General features: G+C 43.9%; 1 protein-coding gene across 10 annotated transcripts in view; it reads left to right on the top strand.

The window, feature by feature from the left end:
• Nucleotides 1-644: 644 nt before the first annotated feature.
• The window catches only part of KAT6B (lysine acetyltransferase 6B), an 83,945-nt gene continuing 70,371 nt past the window's right edge, over nt 645-14,218 (top strand). For 3 of the 10 annotated variants that reach the window (XM_077930647.1, XM_077930646.1, XM_077930645.1), the window contains exons 1-2: nt 654-773; nt 9,611-10,524. In XM_077930647.1, the coding sequence (XP_077786773.1) occupies nt 9,907-10,524 (618 nt within the window). In that variant the 5' untranslated portion in view covers nt 654-773; nt 9,611-9,906. Of the gene's footprint in view, nt 774-1,066; nt 1,088-1,340; nt 1,497-2,811; nt 2,943-3,141; nt 3,340-9,610; nt 10,525-14,218 lie in introns of those variants that run through there. The other 7 variants (XM_028729086.2, XM_028729089.2, XM_028729087.2 and 4 more) reach the window with 7 other exon arrangements.

Below are 14,218 nucleotides of genomic sequence, written 5' to 3'. Positions count from 1 at the left end.
GAGGCCTCCCGCCGCCGGTGCCCTTCCACCCTTCGGATTCCGTTCTTAGACCGAGGTAAAGTTCGCAAACCGGGACGCTACTTCCGGTTTTGGGGAGTTCGTAAACCGAATCGTTCGTAAACAGGACTGTTCTTAAACCGAGGTACCACTGTAAAAGGCATTCAGATCAATGTCATCCCACTTCACCTGCTCTGCTGACTGGTTCATATTAAGACCTAATTCCTTCAATAAGATTAATAATGGGAAACTTTAAGCAGGGTGTTGATTCTCCCTCATTATGTACTCGCTGCCTTTTATTTAATCGAGCAGTCGCAGTTCTGTGCACCCTTGGAAGAAAGGATGTGATCCTACGAATGTTTACCTAGGGGGAAGCTGAACACACTGGGGATTTACTTCTGAGTAGGCTATGCTGCAAGCCTCCATAAAATCAGAGGGGCTCACTTCTGAGTAAACTGTGCATTAAGACTAGGCTGGGGGCATTTAAAACGTCGCCTCAATCAAAATAACAATTCCAGGTTCATCTAGCCACCTAACGTGTGAACCCGGCTGGCGTGGTGGTGGGGCTCATCTGAAGCAAACCCTCCATCAACCCCCCCTGTTCCTAAGAAGCTCAATTTCCCACTTGCCAGTAGCAGATTAAAAAAAAAAAAACAGAAACGGGGAGGGACCTCGTCTGTCAGAGCCTATGTAGATTAACCTTTCAATTAGCTGTTATCAAGTCCTGTGTTTTAGAACCAGTCCTTGCGATCTGCGGCCATTTAGCATCAAGAAAGGTTTGAGGATTTTTTTTATTAATTTTTTTTTTTAGGGGGGAGGCAGAGCTGCGGGAGCGGGGAGGGCATGAACAATCCTAATTCTGCGTCCCTGTGTTTGAATATGTACTGAAACCTCACTCCCCAAATCCCAATCCACGACCTGATTGTTTGCTTGCAACCCTTTTTTTTGGGGGGGGGGTGTAAATATATTTCTATACATCTATGTTTCCGCACGTCTCTGTGATTTCCCCTCCCTTTTGGGGGGTGGGGGTGGGGAGAATAAGAAGAGAGGCTTCGCAAAGGCGAGAGGAGGAGGAGGAGGGGACAAAAAGGTATTAATTTTTCCTCGTAATGTCGATGCGTGCGATTTGGTGGGGCGCAAAAAAAGAAGGGAAAGCTTTGATTGCAAAAAAAACAATAAATAAATAAAAATTATAGGGGGAAAAATCCCAAATCCGCTACATCGGGATTCCTCCCGCACTCTCTGTCTCTCTCGCCCCCCGCACCCCACCCCTTTCCCAATTTCCTTCTGGCTTCTCCGTTTATTTGGGGGGAAAAGGGGGTGGCGGAGAGGGGGAAAGGGCTCGCGAGGGTGGTTGTGCTCCTGGCTCGGAGGGAAAAGGCAGCGAAGAGCTGCCGCCGCCGCGATCGCCTTTTCTGGAGGAGCAGCGGCGGCAGAGGCAGCATTCCGCCCGAACCGCTTCTGCAGAAACATCCCCGAGCAGAGAGAGAAGGAAAAAGGTCGATTTGCAAGCTGCAAAGGTTGGGGAGGGACGGGGGGCAGAGAGCCTGCAGCAAGGAGGTTGTAGAGTTGCAGGAGCGCGTATATGTATATATATATGGGTGTTGGATCGCTTTCGGGAGCTGCATGGCAAGGTTGCAACGTCCTGCAACAATGTCTATTCGTCCTCCCCCCCCCACTCCCCTTTCTGCTTTTCCGAGCTCCGCGGGAAGGGGTTTGTTGACGATCCGTGCGGGGACTTTTGCAAAGCTTTCTACCAGCCGGAGAGGCCCGTGCACGTGTTTACAGGCACTTCTGCCGGCTCCGCGCGATTGTATTGTAGTGGCCTTTTGCATTTCGAGGGGGTGGGGGGTGGACAAGTCGCGGCGGCAGCAGCAGGCTGGGCTGGGAGAGCGGCGGGGCGGTTGCCGAAAGCAATCTGGTGTGTGCGTGCGTGTTGCATCCCCCCACCCCCAGTCTTCCTAGGCAGCGATTGTTTTCTGCAGAAAATGGGCGGGTTCGGGGGAGTCCCGGGTGCATTGCAATATAGCTGGGAGGTTTGCGTGTGCATGCATGCATGCATGTATATCGGTGGCGGCGGACTTGCATATGGTCGTGTAGCTGGGAATCAATTGTCCGCTATGCCGCGGTCGTGCGAAGGGTTGCTGCTGCTGCTGCCGCCGGTGCCAGGCACCTTAAGGGGAGGCGGGTTTCCGAATCGCGATGAGGACATGTTTGTTTTTTAAGTCTCGCCCGACCGGGTGGATGGCAAAAGGCTCCGGCGGCACGTGGCGTGAAACTCAAAGACTTAAGCGGGCGCTTATTAGTGTGTGTCGCGCGCCCGTCCGCTCCAGGCACGCTTAAGCGTTCTTCTCGCCCTCCCTTCCCGCGATAGGGCGCCTCTGCCGCTTTAAACTTCAGCGGGGGGGGGCGGTGGAGGAGAAGCGGCTTGATGGACAGCCGCGGCGGCCTATAAGAAGCCTATCTGTGCCGTCTCGTTTCCTCTTCCACCTTCCCATTCGCAACCATTCTCCAATGAGAACCGGGGACAAGGCGGCGCTCCGCGGAGCCCTTGCCACAGAAGTGCGTTCCCACCCGCTCCCTTAAGAGGCGTGATTGACGTCGCGCGCTCTCCAATCGCTGCGGACGCGTCGGAGAAAGGCGTGAGAGTGGGGTGGGCGAGTAAGGCGGAGATGATGGACAGGGCTGCGTCGCCAATGAAGGCGGCTGCTTACCCCTGGTGAGGCGGGGCTTACCCCAGCCCTCTCGAGGAGGGGGGGAGGAGGCGGGGGACGGCAAGGTAGGGATGCGCCGCGTTGATTGCGAGACAAAATGGCGGCGGCTTGAAAAGGCGAGAGCGGCGGCGCGGAGGGAAGCTCGCTGTCGAGGGCGCCGGCAGCAGGGGGCGCAGCTGCGGCAGCTCCCGGCCGTGGCTCCTCCCTCGTGGGCCGCCCGCCGCCGGTGAGGTGAGTGGCGGGAGTGAGGCGGCCGGCCTTCGCCCCGCGGGGCTGAGGGGAGGATCCGCCGGGACGCCTGAGGGAGAGAAGGCGGGCGGGGGACCCAAAGGAGGAAACAAGCAGGGGAGGCGTCTGAAAGTTAACTCATTGGGCTGCCTATGAAGTGCATGTCAACCACCACCTTATTATTATTGTTGTTGTTGTTGTTGTTGTTATTTTAATTAATTAAAGTGCGTTTTTCTTCGGCTTGCCAGTCATACTTTTGCCTTGACTCGTGTGGGTTTTTTGTTTTTGCGGTGATATTGGACTCAATATGGAATTGCTTACCTTGTGCTTCCCTCTCCCTTTTTTAATAAATAAGAGTTTAATAGAACAAGGACGTCAAAAGGGAAAGGCATATATCACTGTAAGAGACTGAAGTTAACTAATTGGGCTGAATATAAAGTGAATATCAACCATATTATTATTATTGTTGTTATCACCACCATCATTATTATTAAAATGCTCTTTCCTTCGACTCACTAGCCATACTTTGCCTTGACTCGTGTGGGGTTTTTGATTTTGTGGTAATATTGGACTCAATCCTTGTGCTCCCCCATCCTTCTTTTTTTTTAAAAAAGAAGAGTTTAATTGAACAAGGATGTCAAAAGAGAAAGGTATACAGTATATCATTATTAGGGTCGACGATCCCGATTCTGTATATATCGTATTTGCTTTATTTATTTTAATAAATATTTACACTTTTCAGATTTATACTTTTCACTAATTTTACAATCATCTTTAAATTTCCAAACTTCCCCCTGTTTCTGCGGTTCCTTAAATATATTTTAAATGTCTTCTGCATATACAAATTAACGTATTTACCGTATTTACTCTAATGCTCACCTTTTGGGGCCAAATGATGGTTGATTTGGTGGCACGTTCGCTGGCATAAATGCCTTTTTTTGGAGGGATGTTTCAAGATTCCGAAAACGGAGGTATGCATTAGGTTCGATGGCGCATTAGGTTCGAGTAAATACGGCATATTATCTATTTAAGCCGCCGTAGTTGTGTAAATGCGCTCCAAATATTGTCGAACTTGGCCTTTGTTTGTTTGTTGTTTACATTGACTGACATGCTCTGCATTTTGCTATTTTGCATTTTTCACTTGTGTAGGATTGTGAGGTGCTGGATGTTTCGTTCGCAAGCCACTTTGGCCGCACTTTGGCGTGGAAAGTGGTATATGAGTGAAGTCAGTTTGTCAGTCGGTAGCCCCGTAAATGGTGCTTGGAGGAGGAGGGCGGCTCTGGGGGTTTTAATTTTAGAAAAATGAAAGCTGAAAGTTCAGCAAGAGGGCTTGAAGCATCCCTAAGGAGACGTGTCTGAGATTACATGGCAAGCCCTGCTCTCTTCCCTCATTGGCTCCCATCAAAACATAGCAGGTGTATGGTCATTATTATTCATAACTTAATTTAGAACCTACAATGATTGCAAGGATGTAACAAAAATATGCCATATATATGTGTGTGTGTGACTATCTATTTTTCTAAGCACGACTGTAAATATCAATATTGTAAACATTATCCAGAAATTAGCAAATGCTGATTTACAATATATTGTAAATAATCTCCATGAATTCAATTAGAGAATTCCATTTATTTATTTATTTTAAAAAATCTGTATTGTTTGGTATAATTCAATATTGATAATTCTGTAAGTTTATACAGTACTCCTGCCCTCCATTTTTGTTTGTTTGTTTACCAGCCATTCTTTCACTGTTGGCGGTGACCTGTTTTTCCATTTTTGCAAAAGCAGAAGAGTCACAGCTATTAAATTCTTTATTAAGTCCTAGTGCATTACCTGTTTATACAGACAAATCCCTAATGATATTATTAGGACTATGAGATGTCATGACTGATACAATCCCCCCTCCCCCCAAAAAAACATATTTTAATTGATTGGCAACTCCACCCAAATGCTTCACATCTGCCTTTGAGGCTCCATGCCTCCAAGCACTCTCCACTGCATGTATTTGGTCTGTGGAGTCATGTACCATTGATAGAATAATTTATAATGGTTTTCTCTTATGTGTACACAAAGAGATAATTTTGGTTCTTGATATAATTTTTCCCTCAGCTCTCATTCAGAGATTTTTCTACCAAGTATTTTATCAACCAAACCCCCCCCGAAAACCTGTGCCAAGTTGTGAATTCACAGGTTATCCAATAAGACATAGATCATGGATTAAAAACCTATTTAAGGCTTTCTTTTTATGATACCCCCGCAAATTCTTACTACACTTGCCATGTTATTCCTTCTTATATTTTAATCTATATTGTTTCTTTATTGAAACATTACGCCATTGGACACATTTGAAGAATTTCATTAAGTGTTTTGCAGTGTCAGTTACTTAAAGTTTCTGTATATATTGTTATATATAATTGCTTATCCAATTAAACACGGCTTTTAAAATCATTAAAAATGTAGGTTGAAAGTAAAGATAACTTGGGTGTTAACACTGTTATTAAACCATTGGGTGTTGGTGTTAACATAAAAAATTGAGCATTCATCCTGATCTGTTTGCAGAAAGTTTGTGGAGAGGTTAGACAATGTCTATTTATCGAGCATGATTTATTTATGGGGAAGGTAGATGGCATGCCAAACAGTTGTTATCCCACACTTTTCACTGGATTTATCTTGTCACTTTCCTTATCACTAAAAGTCCTTTGAGCGGGGAAGCATGCTTGTAGCACAAGAGCATCAGATCAGCGTTAATTGTGCAACCTGAAGTAGCTGATGTCTTACTGATTCCCACCCGAAAATAGTTGCAGTCTGGAAGTGCCTTGTGATAGAATATAGGTTCCGGGATGGTTTTTGTTAGGATTGCGGCACGGGAGAGGGAAGAGTTTAACCCTTTCCTTCTCCAGCCTCAGTTCTGACAAAGATCTTCCTGTCAGTCCTAGAAAAAAAAGCTTCCATTGGCAGGATGGGAGCTTTTCCCTGTAAAGCTAATAACAGTGTGTGTGAGAGAGAATTCCTGCAGAGCAAATCTTTCCTTGGTTGGAACATGTGAAGTGGCATGGGAATTCTGTTTTAGCTCACCCACATGTGAAATGAATCACCCGATGCTTCAGCCATGACTCCATTTCACAGGCTACTTATGTGAAAGGGCACTGTGTGATTAAAGGGGTGTATAGGCTCCCCTGAACCTGCCTGCTAATGCACGAATGAATGCCTGTGGGTTCCCCTGCCTCAGGTATCCATGCTAATGCCTTGGTGGCAGCAGTAGGACCCAGAGAATTGCAAGTGTTGTCAAGGGGTGGGGGCATGGGGCCCCACAGCCTCCTTAAAAATCATTTGATGCCCCTTCATGTAAGTAAAGAATAAAGGCAGCTACAGTTTCTAACCAGCTGATCACTCTTCTCGTTAGAGGTCTCCAACATACAGTAGAGGTTTTCCCAATACTCTCACTGTGTCCTGTGAGCGTTGCACATGGAAGCATGATATCCTCTCTATGTTCCACTTTCAGGAGGAAAGGATTTTTGAGAATTGGAGTCCATGCACATCAAAACTCCCTCTCTGGTTGACTGATGTGTGCTCCTATTTGCTCTCCTGCTGTGTGTTTACACACCTCCCAGCCAGAGGTACTAAACTGAACCTTGAAGTGAACTAACTCCATTGAAAAGCCTTGTCTTTGAGTTGCTTGGATGGGAGTCTTTGTAGTGGTTCATTCACATATGAAAGCCACCACTCAATTCTGCAGCTGTTTACTATCACCTTTAACCACTTCAGTTTTGATTTTCAAAAGTTAGAAAAGATGAGTCCCATGAGCGACTGGTGTAACTGAAGGCAGCCCTGTTTAGGGAAGCTTTTAATGATTAATAGACTATTGTATTTTAATATTTTGTTGGAAGCTGCCCAGAGTGGCTGGGGAAACCCAGCCAGATGGGCGGGGTATAAATAATAAATTATTATTATTATTATAACTAATTAGCCTTAGAAAATTATTTTTATATGTTTTTCGAGTGTGAGTTTATGAATTGCAAAATAAAAGCTATGTAGAATGACCTACTCTACACCTTTAGGTGCCTGCCATCAACTGCTGTACCTATAATGTGTGACTTAACCTGGATTTAATCTGTAGATGCTTTTACCTCTGAAAAGTCTCCCTGATGTTGAGAGTGAGAATTCTTACTGCCTTATAATAATTTGTAACAAGCATGCTTGCTTATTGTCAGGTTCTCACAAAAGGGAGCAATTGCAGTGGTGCCAACGGAGAAAAAAATGGCGCTATTCATCCGGCCCCCTCCAAAAAACCCCACACTGCTTCAGTAGATCTCATTTCATGTGGTCCAGTGACCCCAATGTGTAATGATGATGGGTCAACACAAATTTATTGACTTCATAGAGTCCATCACTGTGTGTTGTAACCTGAATCAGTACTCTGACTGCACTGCAAAGACCCTACTATATGTATTGAGGAATTTATTGGCAACAGTGATGCTGTTTATGTGAAAGTAGTGCAGTAATATAAACTTACAAATGACTTTACAGCTATGGTTGCCTTCAGTGGATGGATAACTTTTTTATCTCTCTTGCCCCAGCTGTAATACTATCAGACTTGCTGTTTTTGATTAGCAGTTTACTCTTAAGTACACTTATTATGGAGTAAGTCTGATTGAACTCAATATAACTTACTTCTGAGTAATTGTGTTTAGATTGCACTGCGGGAGTTATGGAGGGCATTTTTTTTTTATTGCTCAGACTTCTCACAGAGTTTAAATTGCCTCAAAACTGAAACTTATTTATAAAATTGATTCTCTAATTGACTAGAACAGCAAGGTTCTATAATTAAAACTGAACTTGTCTTGGGTAGAATTTGCATATTCTGTTAGCTGTGTTGCAGAGGAAGGTGAAATGTCTATCCTAGCTGAATTCAGAGACCTAGTTACCAGCAGAGTTCTTGGCTTCTTTCCATAGTTCCTAGTCCATTTGGTTGAGGATTTCAAGTGTGGGTACATGTAGACTGGCAACATGGTGGAGCGGGTGACACTCTGGTGTAAACCACTGACCCCCTTGGGCTTGCCAGTCGGAAGGTCGGTGGTTCGATGGGGTGAGCTCCTGTTGCTCTGTCTCAGTTCCTGCCAACCTTGCAGTTCGAAAGCATACCAGTGTGAGTAGATAAATACGCACCACTGCGGTGGGAAGGTAAACGACATTTCTGTTGCCTGTGGCACTCGTCATGGTGTCCCGTTGTGCCAGAAGTGGTTTAGTCATGGTGGTCACATGACCCGGAACGCTGTCTGCGGCTCCCTCGGCCTGAAGTGAGATGAGCACTGCACCCCATGGTCGCCTTTGACTTAACTGTCCTGGGGTCCTTTACCTTACCTTTACCTTAGACTGACAACATTGTGGACCGTAGCTGAGGTTTTCTACATATGTTTAGGATAACTCAGGGGTTCAATGAAAGGTTATGGAGTTTCTCAATTACAGTGGTACCTTGGGTTACATATGCTTCAGGTTACATACACTTCAGATTACAGACTCTGCTAACCCAGAAATAGTACCTCGGGTTAAGAACTTTACTTCAGGATGAGAACAGAAATTGTGTGGTGGCGGCGCGGCAGCAGCGGGAGTCCCTATTAGCTAAAGTGGTGCTTCAGGTCAAGAACAGTTTCAGGTTAAGAACAGACCTCTGGAACGAATTAAGTACGTAACCAGAGATACCACTGTAGAAGATCAGTAATGGCGGACAAGATTTACTGAAAGACAGCTTGTTTAACAACCACTATTTCGTCAATATGTCTGGATAGGGGAGAGGTGGGAACAATTGCCAGGTCTCCTGGGCCTTTCTGTGCCCCACGTAAATTGAGTATGAAATCTCAGAACATTCCCCAGACTCCTCAGCAAGACTCAAGGGTTACTCCAAAGGTAAATTGATGTGGAAAGAGTTCTCAGAAGGTATAAAACTTGAAAATTGTCATGCTAGGTTGATGGACGTGAATAGATTTCAACCTGGAGAACGGAAGAGAAGTTGACATTGAGCATCATTAGTGTTGATGTTGAAAATGTTGCTGTAGAAATTATGGTCCATGTTCTGATGAGATAAGGAAGAGTGCTTTGCAGTAATGCCTTGTTGTTTACAAGCTGGATCAGAGTGGTAGGCTTTGCCTCTGGAGTTTTTGTAGAATCCAAGATCAGTGTTGGTGCCGGCAATGTGAGTCAGTATCCGTAAGTATGCAGCCTAGGATTTACAAATTGCATGAAGGATGCAAATCTAATGGGACCTGAGAGTAAGTGTGTATAAAACCTAGTGGGATTTCCTTTTGAGAAAACATGATTCTGACTGGTTTCTTGGGATTCTGACTTGGTTTCTTAGATACTCTTTGCAGACAAGCACACACTATTTTAGCTCGGTAAGTTAGAAGATCTATCTATCTTCTAATGGATTTTCAACCGCTTCTTGATACCAGGTCTGGAGTGTAAATTTAAGGGAGGAATGTGTAGCATGCCTGGGTAGCATGCCTGTTCCCGTGCAGCATGCCTACACAAATTTTAGTAGCTTCAACGTCTTGGCTATGCATGACCTGTAGAGGTGGAATTTTTAAAATAAAATTGTATACATCTGCATTCTTGTTGAGCGTTGGACTTTTGTTTTAAAGAGACTAACTACATGCATCTTTTTAAAATCACTTTAGGCTTTTGTGAAGACTCGGAGATACTTGAATTGCCAAGAAAGAAAAGTCCATCAAATTGCAGAGATGTATTCCATCTGGTATAGCAGAACAATTCCAACTTTTCATGTTGGTTAAGGATTTTAAAGAAACATTTTCATCATCTCTTTTTTATGATATCCTAAGGATGGATTCTTGAGTTGGTGTTACAAGTGCATGAAGAGGTCTTCCTGTGTTGAATACTTATTGGAATGCTCACTAATAAGATCAGAGAGGAACTCTATGGGTAACACTTGCTCTCGAGAAATTACTGGTCAACCATGGTAAAACTTGCCAACCCACTTTACACGGAGTGGATTCTTGAAGCTATACAAAAAGTTAAAAGGCAAAAACAGAGACCATCTGAAGAGAGAATTTGTCATGCTGTGTGCGCATCCCATGGATTAGATAAGAAGACTGTTTCAGAACAGCTGGAGCTAAGTGTCCAAGATGGTTCTATTCTCAAAGTTACCAACAAAGGCCTTGCTTCCTACAAGGACCCAGATAATCCTGGGCGTTTCTCATCTGTTAAACTGGGTGAGCTTTCTAAGCCTCCTAAAGGATCTAGGGGAGCTTGTAATGAGCTTCGGAATGTGGATTGGAATAAACTTCTGCGCAGAGGAATTGAAGGGCTCCAGGAACCAAATGGCTCATCACTCAGAAACATAGAAAAATACCTGAGAAGTCAACATGATCTTGCAGGTATTTTCAACAACCCTGTGTTTCAACGGAGATTACGATTGGGGGCCAAACGCGCTGTAAATAATGGGAGATTATTGAAAGAAGGACCTCAGTATAGGGTGAACTATGGTAGCCTGGAAGGCAAAGGAACATCTAAGTACAGTTCTTTTCCAATGTCTCTCCCACCTGTCAGTCTTTTGCCTCATGAAAAAGACCAGGTAAGTGTGAAAAGATTATATCAATGCAGGCATGTTCATTTGGGGGTTTCACAGGAAACATTATTAATATGTGTTGCTTATATTTGAGGAAGTGTCACTTATATTATTAGTAAGCTTGATTGCCTCATTTAGAGAGGTTTTCCTTAATGTTTAAGACTTTTTTATTATTTTTAGGTGGGCAGTAGTCCTATTTGAGAAAATAAGTGTCTCGGAGAGCTATTGGGCTCTGCTGCTCTTCAAGATTTGTGCCAATTGAAGCAAATGTATAAAGTTTGGAAATCTGAAGAACCATAGTCTTCTACATGTGTAATCACCCCACCTCATTAAAAAATGTGTAGCTTTGTAGATAAACTATGGGTTCGTCAGTGATTGAAATTTAATTCTTAATTGTGCAGAAATTGCTGCTACTTATGTGATGTCATTGCTGCTTGCACTGAGGGATGTGGTGTGATGGGCAAGGATTTTGGAATTTGTGCGTGTATCTTAAGAAGTGTAAGAGGAAATAACCCTTTTATAGCTTTTGACACCTTGAAGATTCTTCCTATATTCTCATTTTCTGTCTGTTCTAGAGCACCCATTTCTGTTTGTTATGTTACACTTCATTCCAGCTGAGGAATCTAATGGAATACTGAATCCTTTAATGCTGATGGTTTCTCTCTGTGATATTAAAGTATACATTAGAGGAAAGCAGCAGTGTTACAAAAAATGCAGTAATAGATTCCCTTTAGGTATCTCCCCATGGTCCCTTCCTACAGTTAATTTCCAGGTATTGTCACCCATTGGATTATGACTCTAGTTCTTGTCAGGATAAAGGTATTTACTCTTTATCACTTTGGTGTAACCCTTAAAATCAGCAGGGCTATTGGACTCATTTTATTGTAGTTTGCACTCACTTTTATGAATGGTACTTACATGAAGGTACTGAGTGGTACCACCAAACTAACTCTCCTGTACCTTTCTGGAGCCGCTATGGTTAGTCCAGAACTGCATGTTTGTTGGGTCTCACTTGCTGCTAACCTTCAGTGGAGATAGAAGGAAGCCACATGGAAGGATGAGCACACATACAGTTTAAAACAGTATCTAAAAGCTATGTGCGCACTCGTGATATCATTCCCCTAACAAAATATGTTTGTACTTAAGGGAAGTGGATCTAACTGGTGGACTGGATCCTTTTCTTCCCCACCCCCTGCAGAACAGGTTCAACAGAATCTGTCACAATGTTAGGTGACATGATGACCAGCTGATTATTGGGGCTCACATAGCTCTGTGTATGACACTTTGCAACTCCCACAATTAGCTGATTATCGAGGCCTACCTAGTGTCATGCAAGTCCCTTTAGACCAGCATATCTACCTGCTGGGGATGTGGGTGGCACTGCGGTCTCAACCACTGAGCCACTTGGGTTTGCCAATCAGAAGGTTGGCGGTTTGAATCTGCATGATGGGGTGAGCTCCCATTGCTCTGTCCCAGCTCCTGTCAACCTAACAGTTGGAAAGCACGCCAGTGCAAGCAGATAAATAGGTGCAGCAGGGAAGGTAAATGGCGTTTCCGTGCACTCTGGTTTCTGTCATGGTGTTCCGTTGCACCAGAAGTGGTTTAGTCATGCTGGCCACATGACCAGGAAAGCTGTCTGTGGACAAACGCCGGCTCCCTCAGCCTGAAAGCGAGATGAGCGCCGCAATCCAATAATCGCCTTTGACTGGACTTAACCGTCCAGGGGTCCTTTACCTTTTACCTATCTACTTGCCCCACACCTGATGTCATATATGCTTAGGTGTAGGGCCTGTGGGCATGACTTAGCCAAAGCAGCCTTACAAGCACATGCAGAGGCCTGGCAGGCCTGGTTAGGTTAGGGCAGGCCCTAATTGGGTTCCCTTCCCCTTGCTGTAGTGGAAGCCAAGGAACCTTAGAATTATCTCTTCTTTTGGCATTGGAAGGAGAAACATGCACAGTTCTTATGCCTATATGTTTTCCTATCTGCCGGGAATCGAAACTCCAGAATGGCAATGTCTGGGTTGGAGCTGTGGCAGAAGGGTTAAGATACCTCCCTACTAGGAGTTGACAGTAGTTGCTGGCCTAATCATATATAACATCAGGTGTGGGGCGGGTGTCTGGTTAAGGAACAATTGGGACCTTAGGGTGAACTTGTGATGGTTCCTTTGCAAGCAGGACTTACTGTCAGTGTCAATTAGCTAATGTAATATTGACATCAGGTGATTGACAGGTGCCATCAGCCAAGTTGGGGGGGGGGGTTAAGGATCTGGCCAGCCAGATTCAATTCCCCACCCCTACCCTAGGATTAGCTCTGCCTCACTAGTTGATTGTGCTCTATGCTCCTTGGTGGACCATAGCCAGGAACCAAAGAATAGCATAACTAGTTTATACCCAGGCAGGCTTTTAACTTACTGACCAAAAGCTCCCTCTACCACAAATGGCACCTTGAGGTTCCCTTTGCTTTACAAAACAATCTATGATAAGGTGGAATGTGGTATGAGCTTAAATCCAAGCCCATCTTTTATAAAGCCAAGTTAGAAAAGCTATTATAAAAACAAATTTCACTGTTTAATATTGAAGCCCAATATGGTAAAAACATGATCATTTCACACACTTTCTATGTATTGTTATATTTGGCAAGGAAACACATTTTTACTGAAAATCCACAATATGTGTCTTGTAGTACTACGAGGCTTCTTACTTTAACTGTTAAGTTTTATTCTTGCCAGTTCATTTAATACAAGAGTGGATAAATGGAGGACCACTTGCAATTTTGGTTGGACTGTGTGATTCCTGCTGGTTGCTGGGATTTTTGCAAAGAATGTTGGATTCAGGAGTTTTAAAAATACAAATTTGCATATAGTGTATTTTAGTGGTAGTCCGTGTATTGTAGTTTTGCACTTCCATTAGTTCACCTTCCCCCCATGTTTGTGTATATGTGTGTGTACACACATCTGTCAGTTTCTTTTCTTTTTTAACAAAGCAATATTATGCTCAGGGTGTCCACATGTAAATATTGTTCAGAGAGGGTACAGTTCAAAATCCTACAGAGGAAGTGGCTGCAACAATAATGGGAAGTGCTATGTCCCCTTGAGCAGTTATGATGACACTGACTCCCATGTCAGAATGTAAAATGTATGTGGACATTCTTGAAGTCCCAAGGAAGAAATGAAATATCCCATACCTACTTTCTTTCCACACCTTAGCTATACTGCTTTAAGAGCATGTAGAATTTAGCTAGCAGATGAAATAGTGTGGTTTGGCATATTTATACAGCTTGCACTTACATGTTATACACACGTGTTATGCAGGAACGTGGCTTAAAGCCAACTTTTGCAGCTGCCAAAGCACAGCATATAATTTTATATATTAATGGATGATATGGACTTAAGTGAATATCGCTTTGCACACATTCCAATTTTATTGTGTAATTTTTCCATGTTAACTCAAAAGCACTTCATAAAGCCATGAACCTTTTTTACCTTACAGAAAATGATCATTCTTCTTTCTAGATTTCATAGAATTGGAAGGGATCCAAGGGTCATCTAGTCCAACTGCCTGCGGTAGGGATCCTGCCAATGTAGGAATCCCAGCTAGATCATACATGACAGATGACCATCTAACTCCTTGCTTTAAAACCATCAAGGGAGGAAAGCCCACTACCTCTTATGTAAGTCTGTTCCGCTGTTGAACAGCTCTT

The sequence above is a fragment of the Podarcis muralis genome, chromosome 6 (genome assembly GCF_964188315.1).
Source record: "Podarcis muralis chromosome 6, rPodMur119.hap1.1, whole genome shotgun sequence".
NCBI classification, from domain to species: domain Eukaryota; kingdom Metazoa; phylum Chordata; class Lepidosauria; order Squamata; family Lacertidae; genus Podarcis; species Podarcis muralis.
The sequence above is the reverse complement of the archived record's forward strand: the minus strand, read 5'-3'. Positions and strand labels throughout refer to the sequence as shown.